Genomic DNA, 26,379 nt, shown 5'->3' with positions numbered 1-26,379 from the left:
GCTGAAGGGAGCATAAAAGACAACTGAGTATCATCCACACAATACTGAAAGTTGGAGGAGAAGGTAGAGATCAGGTGGGCCCAAGGGCCAAGTAGACATTGAAGGGCCAGGGAGAGGCTAGAGCCCTGGGGAACACCACATGTGGAGAGAGAGGTGGTGGAGAGAAAGGACCCAAGTTGGACCTGGGAGGGTCGGTCCAAGAGGAAGGAGGTCAACCACTCCAGAGCCTGACCTGTGATGCCCAGGTTCTCGCAGAGTCGATTGATCAGGATGGCGTGACTGACTGTGTCAAAAGCAGAGGAAATGTCCAGGAGGATGAGGACAGAAGGAAGGCTGGAATCGAGATTAGACAGAAGATCTTCACGGGTGTTCAAGAGAACTGTTTCCGTGCCTCTTGCTGCTTTGAAACAAGACTGATGGTCGTGCAGACAACCAACAGATTCAGTGTGTAGAGTAAGCTGGGAGATAGCAAACTTTTCCAGGAGTTTGCCCAGGAAAGGAGTGATATAGATCGGGCAACAGTTTGCAGGACAGGCAGGGTCGGCAGAAGGCTTTTTAAGGAGGGGGTAAACGAGGGAGTGCTTGAGGAGAGAGGGGAAGGATCCAGTGGTGAAAGAGTGATTGCAGAAATCGCCCAGGGCTGGAACAGGGGTGACAATGTGATCCTTGATGGTTCTGGAAGAGCAGGGAAACACCTGTTTGGACGACACTTTCATAGGTCGGACTTGTCTAAAAACATCATCAGGTGTTATCGGAGAGAAAGAGGAGAAAGGATGAGAAGAGGGAGAAACAACCACACGGTGGGGGGCAGAGAGAGTTTGAGGGAGAGGATGAGGAGAGTGAGGACAGGATGTTCTGGGTGTTAGTGGTGAAATGAGAAGCCAGAGCCATGCAGAGGGTCTGGAAGGAAACAGGAGAGGGAGAGACTGACAACCGATTGGCCAGTTCCTTGCATATTTTAAAGGTTTAGCTGTGTTGTTGGAGGCCGCAGAGATGTGGGCTTGGATGTGCACTCTTTTCTTGGACCGGGCAGAGTCTGTATTGCCTTTGGAGCAGGCAGCAGTCACCTTTGTCAGCGGATGCACCCGAAGTTCTCCACTTCCTCTCAGTCACCCCACACTTGCGTTTCAGGGCGGCGAGGTAGGAGTCATACTAAGAGTTGCACTTGGAGGTAGGTTTCAGCCGGATTCTCATGACAGGGGCAAGGATATCAAGAGCATTGGTAATATAAAGATGCAGGCTAGAGAGGGCTGTGTCAGAGTGAGCCAGCCCCAGGAGTAGGAGGAGCAGAGAAAGTAGAGTCAAAGGCACCCACTGACACATGCTTCATGGGCAGAATGACCGAGAAGGTAGGTGGTAGTGTTGGGGTTGGCTTTGCCAGAACGACAGAGAGTTTCAGGTGAGAGAAAAGCAGAAAGTGGTCAGTCCAAGAGAGAGGAGTGGTGAGAGGGTTAGAGAGGGGGATGTCTCAGAAGAGGAGAACATCCAAGGTGTATCCGGCAGAGTGTGTCAGACCAGAAGGAAGAATAGAAAGAGAGAGAGTGTCACAGACACGGTGGAAGAGCCCAGAGGAGGGATTAGAAGCATCCAGGTGGAAGTTGTGGTCTCTGAGGAGGTGAACTTGATCAGTAGAGTAAAGGAGAGAGGAGGAGAGGTCATCCCACTCTGATACTATATTTGTATAGCCCATCTTTCAGCTCCATAGAGGGTGGATGAATGTGCACACTCTGTCAGAACACATCTAATACACATTTAAACAAAATGGTTCATCCAAAATGGACAGAGTTAAAGAAGCATCTCTGGTAGCTCCTGGTTCCCCTGCGGAAGCTCCTGCCTACAGGGTGATGCCCGACCCACGGGAGCTGGTTTGAGCTCCTGCTCATTGAATCTCAATTTTGAACCCCGCGGATGTAGTGTATGAAGCTGCAGTTCCGTGGCTTTGAAAGCCGAACTCATTCTCTTCTGCTGCTTGTTCTTTCATTGTCGTTTCTTACGTTTCAATCCATGTCAGCTACGTGATGTATGTGGCCCATATAGTGAAACAGTTCTTGTTGACATTATATATTACTTCATCAAACCATGCCAAGCCCCCGACCATGCAGCTCACTACTGCTTCCGGCCATCTGTTTAATATGAGCAACACACCATCCATTGTTTAAAGTGGGTAAGGCTTACATTGTGGGTCTTTGTCGTTCTTTGCACATTTTCTTTTGTCTTTGTCCATCAGCACAATTCGCACTCCGTGCCCCTGGAACAAGCTGCAAACCCGGCACAGTGCTAGATAAACGAAACACTGGGCATCCAGGCAGGGCATTTCTTGGGGCATTAGCCTTTTGGGTGTCCCCAACACATGGGGGATCAAGGAGCAGACATAGAAGCTCCCATTTAACCTCCATTTCCCCACTGAGCTCATGTGGCTGTACCACACATTACTGAATTCTGGATGATGCACATCAGACGCATTATTCAATATAACCCTTTTATACTGGTTATATTCCCTCTTTTCCCTCTGTGTTTCCATTGCCATGTTACTGGGTCAATTACCCGTGTTTTTTGTACATTTATGAGGTTGTATGAGAGAACATAGTTTGAACTGTACCATCCAAAAAGAAATGATCCTCAGTTTTTATACACCTCCCTATATCATCCCCCCTTTATATGCCTGAACCATATAACTTGGCTGAGCGTGTAAGTGATGAGACCAAAGATAAAATCAAGACATATATACTCCAATATGTTGATTAATTTATTGATGCGATGAAAAGGCTGTAGAAACCAAGAGGTATTAGTTAGCATCAAATTTCATAAAGTGCTCAGTATTTTTACATGTACAGCAATTATTGCATGCCAACGTTAAGCAAACATTGTAGAGGATGCAATCTAGAGATGTTGATATTGTTGTTGCTGCTGGGTGATATGAGGTTGCTGTGCTGTGTTGAGGTAATACAGTTGACCGAAATACAACAGAAAAGAATAATGTTCAAGTGGAAGAAAGTGAAGAAACAGTCCAAAAGGCAATCAGTGAAACAGAAGAGTCTCTTGCAAAACCAATGAAACGTATGAGTATTTCGGAAATTCATAGGAAGAGAAACAAGTATGAAGTCATTTAATCCTGTACTGCAGATACAGGTGCAGGCATGCTGTATGGGGGTTGGGGGTTAGACATCCACAAGGTACACCCAATACCGTATCTCCTTCAGTTTGACCTCAAATGGAGTAGCATAGACGTCGGTGAAGGAGCTGTTGTACCTCGGTTAACTCCACCTGCAGACAAAGTTCCTAACATAAACCTGGTCCCCAGGAGTCAGCTGAATGGGTGGCGAGCTTGCTGATTATGGTGCAGCACTTTTTTCTTCCTCAGATCACTGTAGTGCTATCTGTCAAGAGATGAGCTTTATTTATTTTGTTATGTCAAGTACATTTTAAATTCATCCCCCAAAATAGACGCAGCCCTGTGAACATCAGTGGCACTTTGCACAGGCGAAAGCGGAGTATGTACGCGCTGTATCGTTACTGTTTTGTGAGAGGCGAGGTGATGGTCCTTGCCGGGCTGTGTCTGCATACTGAAGAGGGTCAGGGGCAAACAGAGAACCAAATTCTTCCTGAGAGTTACACAGAACTTCGAAAGTGTAGCCTCTAAAGGCCATTTGTCCGCTCAACAATGTGGTTGGCTTGAGAATGATAAATGGAACACAATTTATGTTGAATTCCTAAAAGAGATGTGATTTCTTTAAATAACTCATTAAAGAAGTGGGTGCCATTATTGGACTTTAGTACTTTGCATACTCCCCAGCGGATAAACATTTATCACACAAAAAATATGTGGCTGTTGATATGCACAATGTCCAGACTCAACCCAATGGGAGAAGGGACACAAAATGACAATCAGGTACCGAAATATGTTGCACCGTTCTCTCAAGTCAGTGAAGTCGATGTGAAACTCTCTGAATGACCCGCTGAGGTGTGGTAAATTGCCTTGCAGTGTCCATAGTTTTGCCCCATGTTATATGTCTGACAGATCACACAATTGGAAATAAACACATTCAGTAATTCCTGTAGATTTGGCACGTACCAATCCTCCTGTATGTCTGCAGCTATATGCTGTTTTGCTAGATGGGAGGGGAGGTGTAACTGCTTAAATGCTACCATCAACAATTCCTGGGGCATTACCACCTTGCCTGTGGTGCCCTGTGTCCATATCAAATCTGAGGAGACTGCTCACACCCTCTTTTCTGCCACAGAAGCATTTCGGCCTGAGGTGCCTAACCCTGCAGCTCTATTATTTGTGGCACTGGCAGTGATGTGTATGGTACTTATAATTGAAGCATACTAACTATCTGTGGGTATTCTGGAATGTCCAGGACTCGGAGCTAGGCTGCTATCTTTGCAGCCTGGTCTGTTGCCTCGTTCCCAAGAAAAATTGTGTCAGTGTTGTTTGTATGAACGGCACATTTTACCACTGCTACTAGAGTGGGTCATGGTAAGGCATAAATCCATCTGTCTAACAGGGTAGCATGTTGTACTGAGTACCTGTCTGCTCTTTTGAAACCTCTCCTCTTCCATTGGGACAGCCCTGAGTGTACAGTTGTAGTAATGTTGGCCAAATCTGAATAAATGGTCACCCAGCAGCCCTGGGATGCCTCTAGTACTATCAAGGCAATGAGTTAAGCTGCTTGAGTCGAGTAGTGCATACGTATTCTCTTCTGCGCTAGTTCTTCATATTCCCTCTATACTAGCCGGACCACTGCGGCCCCTGTGTGACTTTTTTCCATCTCCTGGTTACTAATCACAGATGCATCCACAAAGCACCCTTTTCCGTCCTCGAGGGCACAGTTTTGTGCTTTTGGGATTCATCATCAGGCCCTTAGTATGTGGCACAGTTGTGTATTTCATCAGTGTTAGTGATTGGTTCTGTCAAAAAGGTAGCTGGGTTCACTGTTATACATCATATGAAGATAATGGAAGGGCTGGACAGTATGACCTCAAAGGCAATGCTCTCTGTGTGGTCAGAGTGGATTTGGACCTCTCTAAAATAGCAAATATGGCATGTTTCATGTATAGTGTTACTGAGCACCCTAGTGTGATGATAGCTGCCTTCTCAATGGCAAAGGCAGCGGCAGCTAGAGCTTTTTCATGCAGGAGTTGTCCCTACATTACTGAGTCCAACATGCCATGCTAGTACGCCAAAGGCTTGTGGCACATGGTGCTTTTCTGTGTCAGGACTACCGTCATCATCTGACCATCTGTGTGTGAAAAGAGGTAGAAGTCTTGGGTGCAGTCAGGTGTGGCTAGGACAGGGGCTGTGGCAATAACATCCCTCAGTTCTTGAAAGCTAGTGAGCATTTCTTCCATCCATGTGATTGTGCTTTTTGTCTTTTGGGCGCCCTTGAGGGCCTGCAGTAATAATCGTGTATATGTCTTGTAGTCAGAAATCCATTCCTTGCAATAATTACACAACCCCAGGAACTTCTGCATGTCCTTAACCATCACTGGTTGAGGTGTGTTGCATAATGCTGCTGCACGCTCTGGTGTTATTTACTCACCATTGATAGAAATTAGTTAACCAAGATTTAGTGCTTCCTGTTGACGGTACTGCAGCTTTGCCCTGTCCACCTTATAGCCTTTGTCAGCCAGTAGCTTTAATAAGGTGATGGAGTCATCCCTGTACTGTTGTTCATTGTCAGTGCACATTACCGAGTCATCTACATACTCAATGATAGTACTTGGCACATGTAGATTCCCCACATTTTCATGTAGCACTTTGTTAATGATACTGGGGGACTCACGGTACCCTTGGGGAAGCCTTGTGTGCTGAAATTGCCTACCTCCATATGTTAATGCTGTGAGACATTGGGAATTGGGATGCAAGGGAACCAAGAAAAATGCGTTTTTCAAATTGATAACAGTGAAGTGGGTCGCAGTGTAGGGTATATTGCATAGTATTGTCACAACCGGGCACTCAGCTTGCACTATATTGTTCAGAGGGTGTAAATGCGGAATCATCCTCCAACTAGATCCCTTTGATTTTTTGATAGGCTATATGGCTGTGTTTCAGAGTTAGCAAGTACAATAATGCCTTGGTGCAGAAGTGCTGTGATGTTGTCATTTATTCCCACATCTGCTTCTTTGGACAGGAGGTACTGCTTTACTGGGGGTAGCACTGTTTAAGGGTAATCTATACTGGTGCGACACTCCGTAGAAGCCTTACATCATGGGGATTTTTTATCCACAGATTGTCAGGTACCAGAGCTAAATCATTTTGGGCAAATGATGGGAGGCTTCCTACTACAAACATGGGACCTGCTGATTTAGTATCATTATCTTGCATGGAACACACACTGTCAGGATGATATCCCCCTCATCTTCCCTGTCCTCAAACAAATCACTGTCTTTTACTTCTTTTAAAGGTTGGGTTGGGTCTATGCACAACACTGTGCACCATTCTCCTCCATCTGTGTCTATCCGTATCAGGACAAATTTCTCTTTCGCCACCAACACCCCTTCTAGATCTAAGGTGATGATAGGCCCTGCAACATGTGTTTGGGGCTGCACCGGCCAGAATGAGAAGTTGGATGGTACTTGCCAACACTTGGGGCACTGCACTCAGCAACACTGTGACCCAGTAAATAAACAGATCGGGTGCACCAACGTCCCGCTGGCTGCAGTCTCACTTCCCAGTGCGTGTATAACCACCATTGCCCTTAAATGGCACACTCCTGGGGTGGAACACACCACTCCTCTCTGAGTGAATGAGATGGTCATGTTCAGCTTGGCATCTCGTCCTAACAAGTTGACAGGGGACGTTGTTGAGAACAACAACAGGGTCCGTACCACCCTTTCCCCAATTTTGATGATCAATTCTTCTGTAAATACAACGATTTCACTATCCCAGAGAAGCCCTGCTTGTCCATAACCTCAACTGACAAAGGGAAATGCCCCTCACTAATACAAGAATTTGTCGCACTTGTGTCTACCATAAAAATAAAGGTTTTGTCTCCTATCTCCATGCCCACCAAGGATTCCTCTTGTCAGTTGGCAGTGACTCACAGGGCAAGGCATGATAAGATTCTCTGGGGGCTGTCCTAATCTGGGTAAATGTTTGTCCCTGGAAGACAAAAGGATGTTACTCACATCACACTGGCCCCCTGGCAGTGTGAACTTGCACCATGAGGGAATGCATGACTGTTGGGCACTTGAGGCGGAGGCTGTTGCCCGGGATGTACTACATATGCTGGTGGGCCACTGGGTGACAGTGTTTGCAGCTGCAGAAACTGTGGAGGGGGAGCAGGCAGGGCTGTGGGCTGCAGTACTTCATACAGGGCCGGTGGGTGTGTGGGGGTATAAGGCTGTGGGTACGGGGCTAGTACCCCTTGTGCATAAAGGGGCATCTGTTTTTTATTTGCTGCCGCTGGCCTGCTCCTACACTCCTGTGAAAAATGTCGCATCCTCCCACATGTCCAAAACTGCCCCATATTTCCTCCCCTATGGTCCATTCCTCTGAACCCTCCTCTTCCTCCTCGGAACCCTGCAAACTCTCCTCTCCACTGTGGATACCCACCCAGGGCCCATCCCTGCTATTGAGGTTGAAACCCACTGTTCCAATCCTAGTCTCCTACCCATGCAGGTGCTGTTCGCATGCAGGCCTGTACCACCCTGTGCTCTGTCTGCACATCTTGCAGTGCCGCTACTACAGCTTCTTCCACTAACTTCTTTTGTACTAGTTGCACTTCCTCTGTTTCTTCTCTTTATGCCGTTTTCTTTTCCTTCAACCATTTACAATGATCTATAATTACAGACTGTAACCCTGCCAACCCTTTTGCCTCGATTATCTGGTCTAGTGCCTTCTGCACCTCCTTGGGGAGTCCTTTTTTGACCACGAAGTAGAAAAATGGGATCGATCAAGCCCATGGCTCACCCGTTTCTGCCCCCCACATCTCTTGAGTCTGTAAAATATAATGGGCATGGTCCTAATTATCCCGCATTGTGCGTTGCAATATTGATGGGAAGTCTGGGGTGTCTGGGTAGGCCCTTCGCAGTACCGCCCACATTTGAGCCCTGATGTCATTCAAGTCAGCCCCATCATGAATGCCATCCCCCAATCGCACCCCGGAGTACCCTGCTTTCACGCAAATATCATCTGCCCGGTGTCCTATTGCAACAAATAAACTTTTCAAGTCACCTACGGCCAGATTAATGCCAGCCGTCTGTTTTTTGAATGTGTGAATCTGTTTTCCTGTTCCAGCTGTAACGGACAGCAGCACCTTTAGCAAATGATGCTGGCCCATATGCTGCTATGGTCTTTGTGCAGCAATGGCAACTGTGTCCCCATCGTCTTTTTCATCTTTTTCTACACCTGCTTCCCTTTGGCCACTTCCATGCACCCATACCAGTTCATACCAGTTCCTCAACCTAGGCCCCACAGGCTCCTCCACCCATGGTGATACCGCGGGTGGATCCTCTTCCTCTTCCACCTCAACCCCTGTATCCCACTCCTCATTGCCTGGTCCTCATGTGCCCACATCCTCTGACCGCACTGTCCCATAGTCTAAAATTCCTATCCGCTGTCTTCCCCATCCACCTATCCTCCTTTTCAATATGCACATCTCTGATGGCAGTACTTTCAAGTCTAAAGAAGATGTCTCCCACTCTCCATTGCTCCAACGCAACAAGTGCCTTCTGTCTATCGCTCCTATCCACTCTTATCCTTGCTACTTCTTCCTGTCTCCTCCCTGATGCTTATTTCAACTCCTTTTGTGGCTTACAATCTGGGTCTCCCTAGGCTTGTGCACGAGCGGTGGCAGACGCTATGGGGTTCAGGAGATTATGATACTGCACCTGTGAAGATGGAGGGGGGCGGAGTGGTGGCGGGCAGGGGGACATAGATTGGGTTTGTGTATCCTGATGCTCCGCATGTAGGGTAGCATCCTAATGGGGGCTGCAGTGTTTCGTATGACAGATGTACTATTGGTGCCATTACTGATGGCGTATGGGGATGGGGTAGTAGGCATGGTCTGTGTCAGGGCACATGACAAAGGTGGTCCGGTCCCCGTCTTCACATGACCAGTGGAACATCTTCTAAATCATCTATCCTCTTCCACAATTCCAACACTTCTTTTCTATTTTTCAACTTTTACCCCTTTATATTCTGCAGCTACAAATGTGTACATGTGGCCTAGTACCTCCTTGTTATTTGTACACTGTTCTGGCCAGGGTTTGAACGTCCCTCCACAAGTCTCGGTCACCCACTTCTGATGTTATTTCATAATTGTCTCCGTATAAAATGGCAAGGCTGCGCACATATTCTCTAGTAAGGGTTCCCGGCTCCCCTGTCAATATTTTATCTATATGACCCCTACCTAATTATATCCAGTGATAATCTCGTGGCAAAAAAGTCACAACAGAAAAAACTGCAGTTTAAATATGCACTTTTAAATGCACTTATATGTAGGGGGTGGATTGGGGTAATATTTATGTTAAAGGGGAATATGGAGGGTGCGGGGTCTCCCCCTGCATATACATGCATTCACATTTGCATTTTTAAAGCTGACTTTTTCTGCCACAGGATTTTCTGCAGCGAAATTATCACATAGAACTCACTTAATCAGGTTCCAATCCAGCTGTACCTTTTTGTCCCATTGCCCCACCCCTTTACATTCCAATATCCCCACCCATTCTCCTCGTCACACCACGCCACACATTCACACCTTGGTCCATTCCCACACTAAAATGCCCCACGCTCTCTCTCCACCCACACCAGCGCTCCACTATGCTCTTAAAAATTCTGCACAACTAACCTGAACCCTTCCTTGATCCACACCATTACAACAACAATGTCAATAGAAAACATCAAAATACTACATTTTGTTCCAACGCCCCCTTTAAATTGGGCGGGGAGATCGCAGGCCCACTCAACATACAAAGCCCCTACCCTTATTCCTCTTCTCCTCTGTATAATACAGCACTGTCTTCTTCCCCCAATCGGGAAGGATCCTGTTACTCTGTTATCCTCTTTACTCCAAATAATAATTTTAAAAAACAATAAAACAGAATGCCACATGGTCTTCCAACTCAATATTCACCCATCAGTTGGTGCGTCACCACTCTCCTCCACATCCACCAACAGTTGCGCTTATCCTTTCCTTCCCTCACGTTGTTTTCTCCTGAAAAAGATGCACTTACATCTATGTGCTCTCCGGAATTCCTCCATCACAGGGTACCGTCAACCGCCTGCACAATCCGGGAATGGCACCCCCTCCAAAGAACAGACAGGAATTCTGATAACACAGCTTCTGTAAACTTTACTTTACTTTACTTTACTCTATGCTTGTTACGCGCCGAAAGCCCGCAGGCATCAGGGCGCGGTGGAGCGCGAAAAAGACTACTTGCATTTAGTATTACTCCGGTAGTTAGCTGAGAGTATGACTACGCTGGGTGAAAGGGAGCCAAGGTTATCCTCGGCTATTGAAAAAGTCTGGTTTTCAGTGCTTTTCTAAAACTGGCGTAGTTTTCTTGTTGTCTTAAATGCGCAGGGAGCTCATTCCAATATTTGATTGCCTTGAAGGGGAAGGACTTGCCCCTTCCCGTTGCCCGCTTGGCTTCTGGAATGTTTAAGAGGCCAGTATCTGCCGATCTTAGGCCTCTTCGGGGGACATACCAAGAAAAATGCTTCTTGAAGTAGGCTGGCGCCTTTCCGAATAGGCATCTGTGGACAAGCGTCATTGCTTTGAACTTGACTCTGTCCTCTATTCTGAGCCAATGTAGTTACTTCCTGCTATCTGATATGTGGTCCCTTTGTTTTTTCTTTTTAATGATGCGAACTGCATCATTTTGCGTAACTTGACATTTGGCTAACTCCTTTTTTGAGGCTCCTAATAACAGCGCATTTCCGTAGTCCAGGCGTGATAGCAAGATAGCTCTGGCTACCGAGGCTGCATTGATCTCGTTAATGTATGGTCTAATAGCTCTCAAGAGACGCAGGTAGTACAGGTTGTTTTGTATAGGTAACTAACCTGTGCTCATGATCCTAATGAGGCTTCAACCATCATGCCCAAGGTTTTTACCTTGGGTACCACTGGTATGACAGCATCTTTGATACGGAATGTCTTGTATTGGGGCTCCAACTTGGATCTGGCCTGATTGGATCCGAATATCATTAATTCCGTCTTCGTGTTGTTTAAGCACATCCAGTGCCTCTGCATCCAGTTGTCAATGATATTATATATTTTCTCGATCATGGCGCTGTCCACTGCATGGTCTCCAGTTAACCCAAAAATTAGCTGCGTATCGTCAGCGTAATTGGTGAAGATCACGCCAATGTTTCTAACAGCGAGCATAAACTTCTTATGTAAAGATTAAAAAGGAGAGGGGACAAACTAGTGCCTTGGGGAACTCCAAATAGAATCGGGGTTGCTTCAGAGAAGTTTTCGCCCCAATGTATTCTTGCCATCCTGTCTTTCAAGAAAGAGGCCAACCAGGCCTGTGCTTTTGTTGAGCACCCTACAAGTTTATCCAGTGCTGATTGTAACAATTGATGGTCTACTAAGTCGAAGGCAGCGCTGAGGTCCAGCAGCATAAGTAACCCTGTCTTAGCTTTCTCTGTCAATTCTAACATATGGGTCTTTAGGTCTAGCATGGCAGATTCAGTGCTGTGCGCCGCTCTGAAGCCAGATTGTTGGTCGTGTAACACGTCTGCAGATTCCACATGTTTCTGCAGCTGATTAGTGGCAATTTTATCAAGAATTTTTAGGATAAAATTGGAATTTGTAATCGGACGGAGGTTATTAGGGTCCTTAGGATCCAAGCCTGCCTTTTTGACAAGCGGCGTAATGGTCACTTTTTTTAAGTCCTTAGGGACTACCCCTTCTAAAAATGAGGCATTGACTAGCCTTGTCAGTACAGGGGCGAAGAGTTCTTTATTTTCCAGAATGATCTTCGTGGTGAGGATAAAACCTCTCCAGTTTGTGCACAAGGGGACCGGTCGCTTCAGGTGGGCGCGGCCCCTATGGATTTGCGGCCAGGAATCTTCCGTCCCTGCTGAGGTCCTGGGATCAAGTCGGGGTCACCTAATTTTGTAAGGCAAACAACCAGACAACTAAAAAGAATCCTATGAGGAAAAAGGCTTGGTGCACCTCTTGCAAGGATACACGGATAACAAGGTTGATTCTGTATACAGAAAGGAATAAGATGTCAGACGGTGCTGTAGAACCCAACTGCCACAGAGATCTCTGGATTAGTTCAAAGCAAACTCAGCATTTAAGAGACAGTGTCTTCACTCGTGACGCAAACAGTATACAATATCCTTTCCACACCCTCATTGGCTACCCCTATATACATACTACCAGTCCCCTATGTCACGGATTTAAAGACAAAACACACTCGAGACCAGGACTCTTTCTACTGGCCAGGGATGTGGCGCACAATAAAAACGCTTTCAAGTTTATTAATTTCAGATTCTGCTTTGAGAAGGCAGCCAACCCATCTCACACCCCTCTTGACGTACACCCCTTGTCGCAATGGACCATGAACCAGGCCGGTGTGTAATAATAAAATATTTATTTATTTTAAAATTCAAATGAAATCAAACAGATTCAATATAGGGCAGCAATCACCAGTGTGGTGATAATTACACAGCACAACGATAGGATACACTTAATTTACCTTTCTAAGATCAGGAACCTCAATGCAAAAATGAATGAAAGCAAGCTTACTTTTTTGGTAATACTTTTAGATGGCACAACTGTGATGCATTACCCTGCAACACTCCCCCAAACCCCTGTGAACCAAGTTTTGTGTGGGTGGAGAGGAGTAGCAAGGAGTCAGGTATCATAGGCAAAAATCGGATTGAAAACCCTTGAAAATTAGCAAAATGGCACTCGGAATTAATTGTATAGTTATTTTATATGTGCGGTTGAATGGATAAGACAGGAATTTGTGTGGCTGTACTAAAGAAGAAAGAAAACTTAAAGCTACAAGGCAAGGTACTAAACAACATGCATCCAGGTGAGAAAATCGACTTTGGGAAGAGAAATGGTGCAGCAAACATCACGCGTGGCAGAATTGCAATTTCTTAGTTTTCACAGGTTTAAAACAAGCAAACAGCTTCAGAAATGAGCTAAACAGTCAGAACCTGAAATCAGTTTTGCTGATGAGGTACAAAGGCACATCACAGGTATGATACTGAAGTGAAAGGGTGACTCTTTACGGGTGACAGTATGGGATTCTTTATAGGAAAAGAAAATCGGATTTTAAAAAGGAAACAATTTCACAGGCAAACTCGGTTTTGTTAACAAAATTATTTGTTTTACTGCAACTATATTTTAGTGGCTAGATTATTAAACAAAGACACGTTATGCAAGGAGGTTAATATGCAAGGTTAACCTATTCACTCCGTGTTCATCCCTATGGGAAATTAATTAATTTATTCAAAATAGTACTAAGGACTTACACAAAGGACTGAAATTATTTGGAAAGAATTACGCTACACCTGGATACCAACACTGATTTTTCTAAGGACAAGATACACAGAGGATTCTGAGAATTTAATAGTTACTAGGGTATTTATAGGATTTTTATAGGGTTGGACAGAAGTGCAAAGTAACAAAGCAGTTTATGAAGCTTTTTGGTTCTGGGGAAAGGTGATACTTACAAATTGCACTTGAGTTGGGGTTTTGGACAGCTAACCTGGTCTCTGGACAGCGGGACAATGATCTGGTCACTGCACAGTGGCTGGGTTCTCCTTTAAGGGAACAGCGGGACAAGCGGGGTCTGGTCACTGTGGACAGCGGGGTGCATCAGCTGGGCAAAGACAGGTCTCGTCACTGGATTCTCCCAAAGGGCTACGCAGCCTTTCCTCCTTTCTCCCTGAATTACTGGGATTCTTGTAGGGTTTAGTTCTAGATAAGGGTTCTGCCTGGATAGGAGGTTCTGCCTGGATCTGGATCAGCTACCTCTGGCCTGGCTCTGGAGTCTGGAATCTTGCAGCGTGCAGTTTGAATGTTGAATTTCTGGATCTGGATTGTGAATGTCTGAATCTTGACTGTCGGATTTTGAATGTCCTGACTCTCTCTATGCTTCCTCCTTTTATAAGCAGGATGACATCAGAGGATTTTTACTATGTGGGCGGAAATAACTTGGACATACCTCTAAGATAGGATAGGTCAGGCTGTGGATGTCGCCACCTCCCTGCAAGCGGATTGGATCCAGGGAAGTAATATCAGTTCTAGGGTGGGTGTTTTATGATGTGCTTTGTTTCACCACAGTTACTTTTTCCAAAATCAGTTATGAAACAAAACACTTATATTTACAATTGTTATCCTCATGAAAATCAGATAGGCATATCCCATATTTTGCAAGGAATATGCCATTTTAAACCCCAAGTCTGTGCAATGTTGCTTTGCCCTTCTGGCACTCTTTTGCAATTTCTATGAAAAACATTGCACCTAAAATTTTACAAATGGCTACACATAAGCCTAACAATGTCAGGCATATTTCCATCACATTTTACATCTGTATCATGCACGCTTTCCTCAGAAATGCCTCTTTAATGCCGTACACGTCCCGCACTGCTAGGAAGACCCACATCGTCTGATCTTGCTGATGCAAAAATTAGATTAAAAACTATAATAATTTCATATTACTGCATATTCAGATTACTGAAATAAATGCCTTAATGTAAAAAGTCTTTTTATATCAAATGGGCTGGCTTTGTTTCCAACCCGCCAGCCAAATGTCTTTCCCTGGTCAGCTTGCCCAGGGGTTGTCATGAATCCTCCTTTGAAGTCTTTCAGTTTGAATGCAGGGGAGTTCACACTTCTGAAGGAAACACATGGGTTTCAAATCCCCCTTTGTTCTTAGGAGCATCTGTGCCATGCAGATGAGGCACCCTGTAATTATCACACTTGTCAGCCCAAATAACTGGGTCCCTGCCTTGGCATTATCAAATCACAGTGAGGTGCAACATTTGGCCTTTATGCCAAGCTGGTCTAACAGGAATGTCTGAGCTTCAGCCAGGCTGTTGAAGTTCTTTTTGTGAGGAAAAATAAAATACACATAGTAAAATATACTGTGTGCAGTGTTTCTCCCCAAAATGTACAGTTGTGTTTCTGGGCATTTTGCAGTATTATTTCTTAGTGAGCTTTCACAATGTCACTTGTACTGCTTTGCAAAGCAGAAAAAGATGGGTTCATTTTATTTTTCATATTCATTTAACAAATGCAGTTTTCCTCGCATTTTCATTCTGAAGGCTTCCGTAGCTCTGGTCAAAGGCAAAGGAGAGAAAGAGCTTCTTTGAAGTGCTTTGCGTGTGTTCATTTGTTTCCAAAGTGATTGTTTAGCAGTGCGGACTGGAATTAACTTTTTACAGACTTTATTTGACACAATAATGATGTTCAGGGAGGGATGGCCCTCATTTGATGGCGTTCAACCTGAATATAGATGGACATGGCTGTGCTTTACTAAAACCAAACTGGGTGATTTTTAAAGATGAAAGTAGCACCAGTGCAAGGTGGTTTTAAACACAGAACATTTTCTTGTGCAGTTTTACATTTTGAAGATCACAACACAGCAGCACTGAGCCACCCTGCCTTGGAATTCCTATTTTTGGGTTCACATGAAGAAAATAAATGCAGCCATTCTCGAGGTGTCTGTGTTCCATCTCGCCTCTTATGTGCTCAGCAGATGCAGCGCAGACATTATTTTTTAAATGCTAAAATTCAGTTTTGTGATGCAGGGTATTTCTGTTGGGCTGGTAAATGTACCCCACACCTATAGTACATCGACGGATTGGCCGCATCTAATCTATTACAGCCGCCAGCATGTGATCTTATGCCCTGCCGCCTTGATTTCTGTGTACATGATTGGTGGGCATTTGAGACTGTTACGCTCCCTATGGGCCGTAAAGTATAGGAAGATTAGGATGGGCAAAGGATAGCATGTGGGTTTGGCCGCTTAGGTGTGGGATGGTTTGTAGTTTGTTGTGAAGGTAGGTTGGGGTTTTGAGGTGGATGGCCTTGTATATGATGCAGAGTTCTTGGAAAGCGATTCTCTGGAGGATTACTGGTCCATAGAGCAGGGAGATAGGTAGAGTGATGTGTGAGCATTTGGGTAGCTATAGAACGGGTCATGCTGCCACAATCTGTATGGATTGCTGTGGTTGAGAGTGTCATTGAGGAGTAGAGTGAGGATAGCGGTTCAATAGTTTGGAGAGAACTAGTGCCTGGGCTGTGGTACGGAGGTTATCACGGTGCAGGATGTGTCTTGTCTTGCGTAGGAAGTGTGGGTGTAGATATCATGTTCTGGTGACAGAGGCTAGGTGGCGTGTGAAGGCTAGGTGGGTGGTGAAGTGCAGGCACTGACTAGATTTAGCAGGGATGTGTGTGGGTTGTCCATGGTGTGTTCTTTGATCCAAGGGGTGAGATCAGGTTTGTGTCTCGGGGCAGATGTGGAGGTAGTCCATTTAGGATGGAATGAATTTGAGGAGGTGGGTGGCCATCCAGGTGGTGATGGTGGAGAGATAGTGTTTGAGGGCGTGGAGTTGTGAAGGGGAGATTTGGAAGTATATTTGTGTCTCATATGGGTGTTGGTGAAAGTGGATGTAGATTCTTTGCAAATGCAAAATTATACCTTGTAAATTAAATTGCATTAGAAAGAAAGTGTCAGACACCCCCTCTCTAGTGCAACATACGTTGCTGTGTGCTACGACCTGAGATGACTTTTATGTGTTTAGTATTTGCAGAAATCGCTGGTCGAAGTGTACGAAAAGAAGTAGTGGAACTATGTTCCCTGCTGTCTTGACCACGCTGTCCACAATCACCACGCCCCCTTCCACACGCAATCCAAACCCCCAAACAGACACACCTGCTGTTTAAGGGAATGTTCAGTGCAGTGAACTGAAAAAGTTTCAACTTCTTCCTACCCTTTTATTTTAAAACGAAACCATTCCAGGTCGGTTTTCTTTTAAAATAAAGATATAAGAACAGTAAAACTTAAAATAGAAAAGTAAAGGAGCACCGCTGCCGCCCACTTCGACAACTGGTAACAATCCTATAGAGGTAACGATTTGTTTACTGCTGTAAAAGCATGTATGCCAGACAATAAGCACACACACAGACATTCAATTACTCTGCTGACTCCACTTGCTCACACGTATGGGTGCGCGTGCGCAGGCACACACAAAGAAAATGCTTATGTTCAGATGCTGCAGAGTTCAAATGCCCACTTCGGGGACCTCTAGTATATAATAATTGCATTCCAACAACACAGTAAACAGTAAAAACATGTTTCCAAAAGTTCCTGGTCAGTCACCCAGGGAAAGAGAAGGCCCACCACCCACTGATAGATTTCTAACATTTGGCATAATAAGAACATACATTGGGCCTCATTACGAGTCCGGTGGGCCCGTAGTACCATTCCGCCTCCGTGATTGCCGGAATCACCGGGGCATTACAACCCCGGTGACCCGGTAATTCTGGAGGTGGAATTCTGTAAATCCCCATTCCCATAGAGTCGCATAGGACTCCATGGGGATGGGGACCATGGAAACACCGGTTCCGTCTATGACAGAGCCGGTGTTTCCATTTCCGCCTGCAGGCGGGTGGGTTACTCCCGCCAGGTAAGACCTGGCGGGAGTGACACCTCCCACCTGCAGGACTCAAAATCAGCCAGTCCGGAAACAACGGTGGTGGCGGATTTACCGCCACCATTGTTTCCGGACCAGCTGACTTTTAATGGGGCCCATTGTTCTTACCCATCTGCCATTATTTAAAAAAGAAACGGGTTTGGCTTAAACAGTTTCCTTAGAATATCATAAATATTGTTTATGTGCTGGTAGAGGCCATAACTCTTGTGCGCACCTTTTTGTGTCTGATGTTACAACCCTCAGGAGACCAACAGGGATGATTATCTGTGTCCGCCTTCCCCACAGACATGCTAAATACTATAGGGAGCCAGAAAAGAGGTTGAATACAATCTTGATGTTTCAACATGTTCACATTGCGGGTGACTAGACATTTAGGTATGTATACCCCTCATGTGCTCCTCCTTCTGCAACTTTAGCCCTTGGTAAAGTGGTGTTACCCGTTTTCATAAATGGACACTCCTTCCTTTCTTCAAACAACCACAGCCAGAAACATAGCCAGATAATGAGCGCATTGGCTCTGTGCAATCAGGACTACTAAATAATGAATATTCACAAATGTTTACCTTAGTGTGGCATTACAGCAATGAAGAAACGCTTGTATGACTTCCACCACTCTGTGGGCGACACTCAAATTTATCACACTGGTTATAGAAGTCAAAAATGTGCTTCTGCTCACAAAACTACACTATGTTCTCATTCGGTCTTTGTCAACAATGAATTTTTTATTGACTTTTCTCTCCCTTCTATAAACAGATTTCTGTTTTCGGTACGATAAAATGCAGTTTTTGGTTCTCCTGCCTGTGACACTGATAGTATGGAGGCTGGGGGCAGGCACAGCTGATGATGCCGACATATTCTCCACAGATGGACATGGTCACCTCTTCAAGTTAATTAAACTTCAAGATACAACTGTGAAAACAAATGAGTCATCGTGTGAGGATGTGAATAACACGACTGTGATAGAGCTCAATGTGACACACAGCAGACTTACAGCTCTGCCAGCTTGCCTGCCCAGGACACTCAAAGCCTTGAATCTGAGCTATAACAACCTCAGTGTCATTGACTACCACAAGATGGCAGAACTTGCGGAACTGCGCACTCTCACCCTCAGCCACAACAGCATTGAGGAGCTGAATTGTACTGGGAAAGCCTATGGCAGCTTGGAAATTTTGGACTTGAGTTACAATTTGCTACACTCTGTACCAAAGTGTCAGGGCCTGCCTAAGCTCCAATGGCTATCACTGGCAGGAAACCCCTTGCAGGCCATTGGCCCACTTGCTTTTTCATGTTTTCCACACCTTGCATTCCTGAACTTGTCTACCACTTTATTGGGGTTTGGCGCTGAAGATAGTATTCGAGAGTCGGCTTTTGCAGTAAAGGCAGCAGATGGTGACATCACAGAGAAACCAATGGAAGACCTCACAGAGCTGGACCTGAGTTACACATTCCTTACACATAGTAAGTATTGTCAATGATGCAGATGTAGCATCATGCAAAGACAAGCACATTGAACAATGTTCTTTTGGGTCCAAATGTGATTGTTTGTTTTGTAATATTATTAACCTGCAATAGTGATAGGAAAGTTAAAACTTTATTAAAAATAAAGGCTCCCAGGTATCATCCATAGTTGCAGCTGAGGTTCACTCTCAAGTCTATAGCATAATGGAGCATAAATGAGTATCACCAACAAAACTGACCACTGTCTGACATACAGTGTTGACTAATTTTCCCAGACCTATTAGACCTCCACCATCCCTAACCAAGAGGGGGTAGGTTGTAATGTAGAAGTAGTAGTGCAAGGAGAGGCCTCATTGCACACAAACCCGGTGATGAAAAACATATGGCCAGCCTGGTATGTAACTTACTTGCCAATTCAATGGCTTGCACACAGAATATTTCCCTTATTAGGAGCAATCCATCTGGAAATAGCCAGGGGAATAGCAGCACCTGGAGTGATGGGGTGGTACTGGATCCATACCTTGTAACATAGGAAGTTGCCCCATCTGGGTGTAGCTCAAGAAGGAGTTGTGTAAAATAAAGTAGGGATCATTGGGTACAGGCATAACGCCAAGTAACTAGGCCAAAATGTGAATTTGTAGATAAATCTTGCAAATGTGAAACCCTGGCTAGAAGGAAAGGGGTTGGATAGTGGATACCCTACCTACTGTCTCGAGAACAGGAATACGAGGGAGGAAGCTGCAGTTGATGCATGCAAACAGCTCAGCAAAGACCCAGCTAGAAAGAAACAAAGTTGTGATCGAAGAGAACAATAGTATCCAGCACCAATAAAATAGCGAACTAGGTGTTGAATAAAATTATCAAAGGGTCCCAATACAAACTCACATCTAAAAAGGGCAATGTGGATAAGGCAATAGAAAGGAAAAAATATATCAAGGGTCCTCACCTGAAAGGGTGTTTGAAGAGCATAGGAAAAATTAAGATCAGAACACCTGTGAAGGGGAAACAAAGGACTGATATGGCAGACAATAGAAGCAGCAATGAAATATATATATATATAGTCTGATGTTCAGGAACAAGCTCACTGATTACCAAAAAAAGCATTTCTATTTTAAAAGGTAAAACCTGACAAGGGAAACAAGAACCATATTAGGACTAAAAGGAATGTGCTAAAAGAATATAGGCCTGATCTAAGTTATCTCAGACACAAAACTCCCAGTGAGTGAGCTTAATCAAAGGTGCTTTTCGGACCCTCTTTTATAGAAGGGCCATGATAGCCAACAAGAGAGAGCTAGCAAGTAAAGGTATCCTACTCATATTGTGGCACAATGGTATACTGGAAGAGAGCAGGTGTAGTGAGATAGAACCAAGCAATAGCACCTGGACACTAAGGAGATGTGGGCCAACCCTATAGGAGTACTCTAGTATGATAGCGAGTAGTAGAGTTGGGAGCCTTAGCATTGCGCTCATAATAGATTCCCTGTAAATATGTCTCCCCCATTGGCATAATTAAAGAAGTGCTTGTTGACTTTTCCTTCACTGCAGGGTGAGGTACCAGAACAAGTGTCCAAGGGAATCACACCCTATGAGTTTTAAAGGCAAAGGAAGGGGCCAAGTTGGTCCAAGTGCTAATTTCAGGAACATTACAGGGTTTCTGCTCTCTATAAAAAGTTTAACAATGCTTATAGGTTTTTTTTGGCTATTTACCCACCATTGACTGCCCATGACCATGCTGATCCCTATGGAAGTTCCCACCCACTTCCTTACCTTCCCCAGCCAAAACAAACCCTCCTGGGATCTCTTTGAGCTTCCTTTATCTTTAGACGTTGAAGAAAAGTGCCTTACTGAATAAGGCCCAACACATTAATTTAACAGATTTGCAGACAGCTTAAACGTAGAAATCGGATTGTATCTGTCCACTTAGCTACTTAACAGTTTGCTTTTTTGTTTATTTTGATGTACGTAATTCAATGAGCTACTTACTGACAGCGATCAAGCATTTTAATTAAAATATTTTATTACATTAAATCTGTAATTTAAGTCTGCACTTTCATGTTTGTTTGTATAGTGCATTCACACAAATCGACTTGAATACCCTGTAATCAATAAGCTGTGCAGAAAAATGCTGGGAATTTGGAATATCAAAACCCATTATCTACAAGTATTTTAGAAAATAATTTGTGGAGATCTTTTTAAAAAATAATGTTGAGGCTATGTATCTACATAATGAAGGTGTATCAAGGGACAGGTATGTAAAAATAAGAATGAAAGAAAGTAACACATTTTATCAATAACAACGATTTTTAGTTGGGCCAGGTCCCAGTATGGGACAAGAAAAGCCAAGATCTTTACCATTAGGTTTGAGCAAATTGTACACTACAAAATAAACATAAGAGGTGAGGGCTGGGCAATAAAAACAAGCTAATGAAGATGTATTACTTGAATTGAGAGTGATAGTGCATAAGGAACACTCGGAGGCAGGACATATACAGGGAGACACATGTCAAAAGGGGGTGGGTTGAAATAAAGCTTGGCAATTCTTGTTTTTGGTAAGGGCCCTTGTGGTAGATGACTAAGAAAGGTAAATCAATTGTGACATTAAGAGACGAAAGAGCTGGGCATTGAGGTTGTGAGCCATATGGAAAGGTGGACAAATAGCAAATGGAGATTCTACGGGCAGAAGAGCACAGAATATTGGCGGTTGATGCCTTGAGACACTGAAATCGCTTAATTGCCATCCAAAATTCTACAGCTCATAGATAACAGAAAAGACATTCACTAATACGTATTTGACTTTTCAATGAAAAAACAACTTGTAAATCATAGACGTGCATATTGAATTGGATCCCAAACATTTGAGATGATTGATTCCAAAGAAAAGCCTACAAAGAATAGAACGCTAAAGAATATTGTAGGATGAACAATTAAGGACGATTAAGTACCTGTCCGGCAAATAAAATAGTGCTGTCAAGAGAGACGGAGGTTTACATTCAAAAGCACTCCAGCTGTCATTCAAGGATAATGAGGTCCTCACCATTTTCCTACATGGATAGTGGCAATATGTTACTGGTAAATACCCTCAAGAGGAACAGTGGAAGATCCATGGCAATCAAGATGGCAGCCTCCCCTGTCCTGAAGCTGGGTTCTGGGATGCATTTCTATGCCACTGGCACATTTCAGCAAACAGTGGGGATGATTCATGATATATCCCAGGCAACATTTACCACTGAATTGACACACATCATAAATGCCACATTACTGTCGGACAAGTATCAGATGCATCTACTAGACATCCCACATGTAAGACCACGGAATGGAGAGAACCAGGTAGGTCACAGAGGAAGTCTGACATACAGCAATCTGCAACACCACAGTTCTGAAAAGGGAGAAGGAATGGGACAAGAGACGGTGCACAGGCGATTGAGAAGCTGTGTGAGCAGCAGAAGAAAATAGTGAAAAAATCAGCACAGTCCTGCCCTGCAGCTTCTTGTGAGGTGCTTTACTGGACTAACTCAAACAAACACAAAAGACTAAAACCTACCTTGCCCATGCACTCTGGTGTTTTCTGCCAGCTCTACACCTTCAGCAAATTCTTCACACCATGGAACGGGCCGACTTTTCAGCTCTGTGGCAATTCTACAAAATAGACTCTGCAAGGAAGCCAATGCACCATGTTTGGGTTAGATCGGTGCAGAATCCGTACGCAGAGGTTTTCTTTGTGGCGGATCACCACGTGGGGTGAGGAGTTTGTCATATCTCGTCATTTTACGTTTGCTTGGGTGACATCCCCTTCTAGTTAGTGACAATAACACCTGACATGACAAACATCAGACTACCAGTTACCTGAAAAAGACTCTGCGGAGCATGGGAAACGCAAGAGCTGTTTTAGCCTTGACCATGCCACTAACACTACAGCCTCAGAATGCAGGATTTAACTACACCCTCCCCATTTATATAGACTCTGTGAGAACAACCAGTATACCTAAGAGCAGCCATCTTCCACAATTTCAATGGCGATCAGAAGGTGAATGCACTCCTTCCCTTCTTGAGCACTGAAGGCCTTTCTATTTTACAGCACCCACCAGTCTGTGAATGATAATCAGGCGGCAAATGAACGCACCAGCTTAACCACATTAAAAGTGATAGACCCCTAAATAAATGTATTAATTTATTTATTTGTGTTTCAGTTCAAAAACCTTCTCATAAGATAAGTACAAATATTCACAAGTTAACATAACACGTTTCATCATATTAAATAGAACAATAAAATTCAAACTCACTAAATTCCAATAGCCTTTCCAATTAGCATATAGCAACCTACTTAACCACAATATTATTCCACAGATTCAAGTAACACCTCAATTATTTGCCAGTTTAAACAAAGCCATATTGAAATGGCTATTACTGGCAATAAGACATTTGTTCCAAAAAGATGTACTTTTAATTCCATACAGGCTACTAACAAAAGCCCCTAGATAGCATACATGCAAGTTTTCCATAATATGACATTGCCACAGTCTGCATCCCCTTTTCTCCAAACTCTTCCCAACTCAAGGACCTATGACACCAAGAGTGGGTAATTGTTTAAGGCGAAGAAGCGTAACACATCTTCTTAATGCAGGGGCCGGAGATCTTAGCAGGTATGGTTGGGGCCTCAAATAGGTGGTCTGGCATTTAACATAATCGCTATAAGTTCTTAACCCCGCCAGATGTATATGATTCCGCCCCCAGTCCCAGACCTTCAGTTTGTCTGTGATCTCCTTCTTCAAAATGGTCTCGTCCTTCTCCCACACTGAAAGAGTTCCATACATGAATTCGTAAATTTCTCCATGTCCGCCACCATTTCTGTTTTTTATGGTGATCCCCAAGATTGTCAATGGGGGACACTTAGGCCCCTTTATAGCTTTTATATGTGAACGGAGGATAGCACAGGGGCAATGTGCTGGTCTTGGAAACAAGACCACACGGAGCAACAAAGGTTTGAATCACGGATCTGCACTTAGAAACTGAACTCGGGTATTAAGCGCATTATAAAAAATAATAAAAATCAAATAAATAAATAAATATAATCGGCCATGTTTTAAACATAACAGGCCTATTAGGGAAGTTAGCCCTAACTCCAGGCGTAACACCTGGATAGGGACACGTTGTCAATTCCCAAAATACACCTTCATATTTTGCCCTCCAATCTATCGAGGCCATCAAATCTTAAATGATAAAACGTCTCCAGTCCATAGGTAATAGTAGGTACAATGCACTGCCCATAGATTGTAATAGCCCCCTTTAAACTGAATCCTGCTGTATTTTCTGCTAGTTTTTTAGTTAATGCGGCAAGAGCCAAGGCCTTGTTTCACTTCGCCTGTAGCAAGACCTCAGCCTTTACCTTGTCACTTAGATAAATACCCAGATATTTAAAGTCTGTCACTCTTTCTATACACATGTTCCCCAAGTGAACACTAACATTCTTTCAAACCTTTGGCCCGTACACCATGTCCTTTGTCTTGGCATAGTTTATAAGCAAGTCATTTGACACTGCAAATCGTGATAGTTGTTCTGCCGAGTCAAAACTATTCTTTGTGGTCCAAAAGGACATCGTCTGCGTACATTATACATACCACCCGGCTTCCACCCATCCTTGGTGGGAAGTTATTTCCCCCTGACAGGTGTGACAGCAAATTTAAAAATCATTTTGGCAACAAAAAGTATAGTTTTAGGAATAGATGCATTTTTCTCACACACGCATTTCAAAGGGGAAGGGATGGACAACTATTGTTCTGATTTAAGGGGGCTTGATAGGTAGTTCACTGGTACGGTTGACAAATGCTTTCATGGCCAACTCATGATCCACACTTTCTATCATGGAATACAACTGATGTGACAAGCAGAAAACCCAGGCTATAGGAAGCAGTGAATATTGCGAGGTAGTTCGAAATAGGGAAAATTGTCTAAACATTTCATAGTCAAACTACAATGAGGTGGCTGAGGTAAAGGTGGTGCAAACTAAAGCAGGGGTCTACCGTTCTTTCCATGAAGTAACTTACTTTGTGGAAATTTACTTTGTGGAAATTACTTCAAAATGTACTTCGAATATGTATGTATTTGTGGGTTAGGGGGTAAAAGGAGGGTGGGCAGGGGTGTGAGGTAGGTGTTGTAGTGAAGGCGATAGGAAGGTTTTGGGGGAGCCCCCCATGATTTATGATATGATAGTTTATTTATATAGCGCCTATACACAATGTGTTTCATAAAAATTAAGAAAATCTGAGTACAATTTTGAAGTAATTTCAATGAAGTAAATTACCACAAAGTTATTTATTGTGTTGGAATGGCAGGAAGCCAAAGCATGTATAGATTAGCACAGCACTGCCTTCATAATTAACAAGAGGGACAAAAGTGAGGCCAACTATAGGAAAAATATAAACGGGTCCAGGTGAGAAGGGCCTTGAGAAATAACAAACTCACACTCCAAGTGATATAGTGTGGGTGGGCGTGGAAGATCTGAAGGAGGACGCAAGGCTGTGAAGACATTTTATGCAATAAGGCCTAACTCTCCCCATATCTATCGAGTGTTCCCCACATATTTTACTAACTAAAGTGCTCATCAGTCAGGGTGAATGTCCAAAAACAAGTCCGTCCACTGTCCAAATCTAACCTATCTGACCCTACTACTAATGTAACTAACCAAGGACAGGACAATGACGCGTGTCTCCTGGTTGCTGTGTTTTGTCACAGGGTTTTCTATGTTCTTTTGTTCCACTCAATAGACCATGCGCAAATAGTCTCTTGTCATCATCTGGATTACGTTCTGTAACTCCTGTAGGGGACTGACAGTTTTCCTCTCTCCTTTCATGCCAACAATCTTACTTTTGTATACATTCCTTCACTCTTTCTTGTCAGGTTCCAGCCCCTCTTTGCAGAGTGCTATTTCATGTATGAGTTTTGACTTCCTGGTCTCCTGGATGTGTTTTTCCCAAATGTCTTTATTGATTATATTCTCTCTCATCTTTGGGATCTGGGTTGACTTTTCCCTTCTCCCAGGGTGAGTTTTCAACTCTTCTCCTCTCCCGCTTTGTGTATTTCATGTAGCTCTGCCTTTCATGGACGTGGCTGTCATTCCTCGGCTTATTTCCAATACTTTTCTCATTAGCACTGAGATGAGTTTTGTTAGAGTTATAACGAGTCACTCTTAACTGTCCAGTAAACCCGTTCCCAGTATTACTGAGCAGAATTTATAAACCAGAGGCTGGCTCGAAGGAAATCCCTGTGCCAAGAAGTCCAGAAATGTGAAA

General features: G+C 44.0%; 1 protein-coding gene across 1 annotated transcript in view; it reads left to right on the top strand.

The window, feature by feature from the left end:
* The window catches only part of LRRN4 (leucine rich repeat neuronal 4), a 167,766-nt gene that overhangs the window by 54,762 nt on the left and 86,625 nt on the right, over positions 1-26,379 (top strand). Inside the window, exon 2 of the mRNA XM_069608275.1 lies at positions 18,389-19,093. Within this exon, the coding sequence (XP_069464376.1) occupies positions 18,412-19,093 (682 nt within the window). The 5' untranslated portion in view covers positions 18,389-18,411. The remainder of the gene's footprint in view (positions 1-18,388; positions 19,094-26,379) is intronic.

The sequence above is a fragment of the Ambystoma mexicanum genome, chromosome 4q (assembly GCF_040938575.1).
Source record: "Ambystoma mexicanum isolate Mex_15411 chromosome 4q, UKY_AmexF1_1, whole genome shotgun sequence".
NCBI lineage: Eukaryota > Metazoa > Chordata > Amphibia > Caudata > Ambystomatidae > Ambystoma > Ambystoma mexicanum.
Note: the sequence above shows the minus strand (reverse complement) of the source record. Positions and strands in the feature narration are given on the sequence as shown.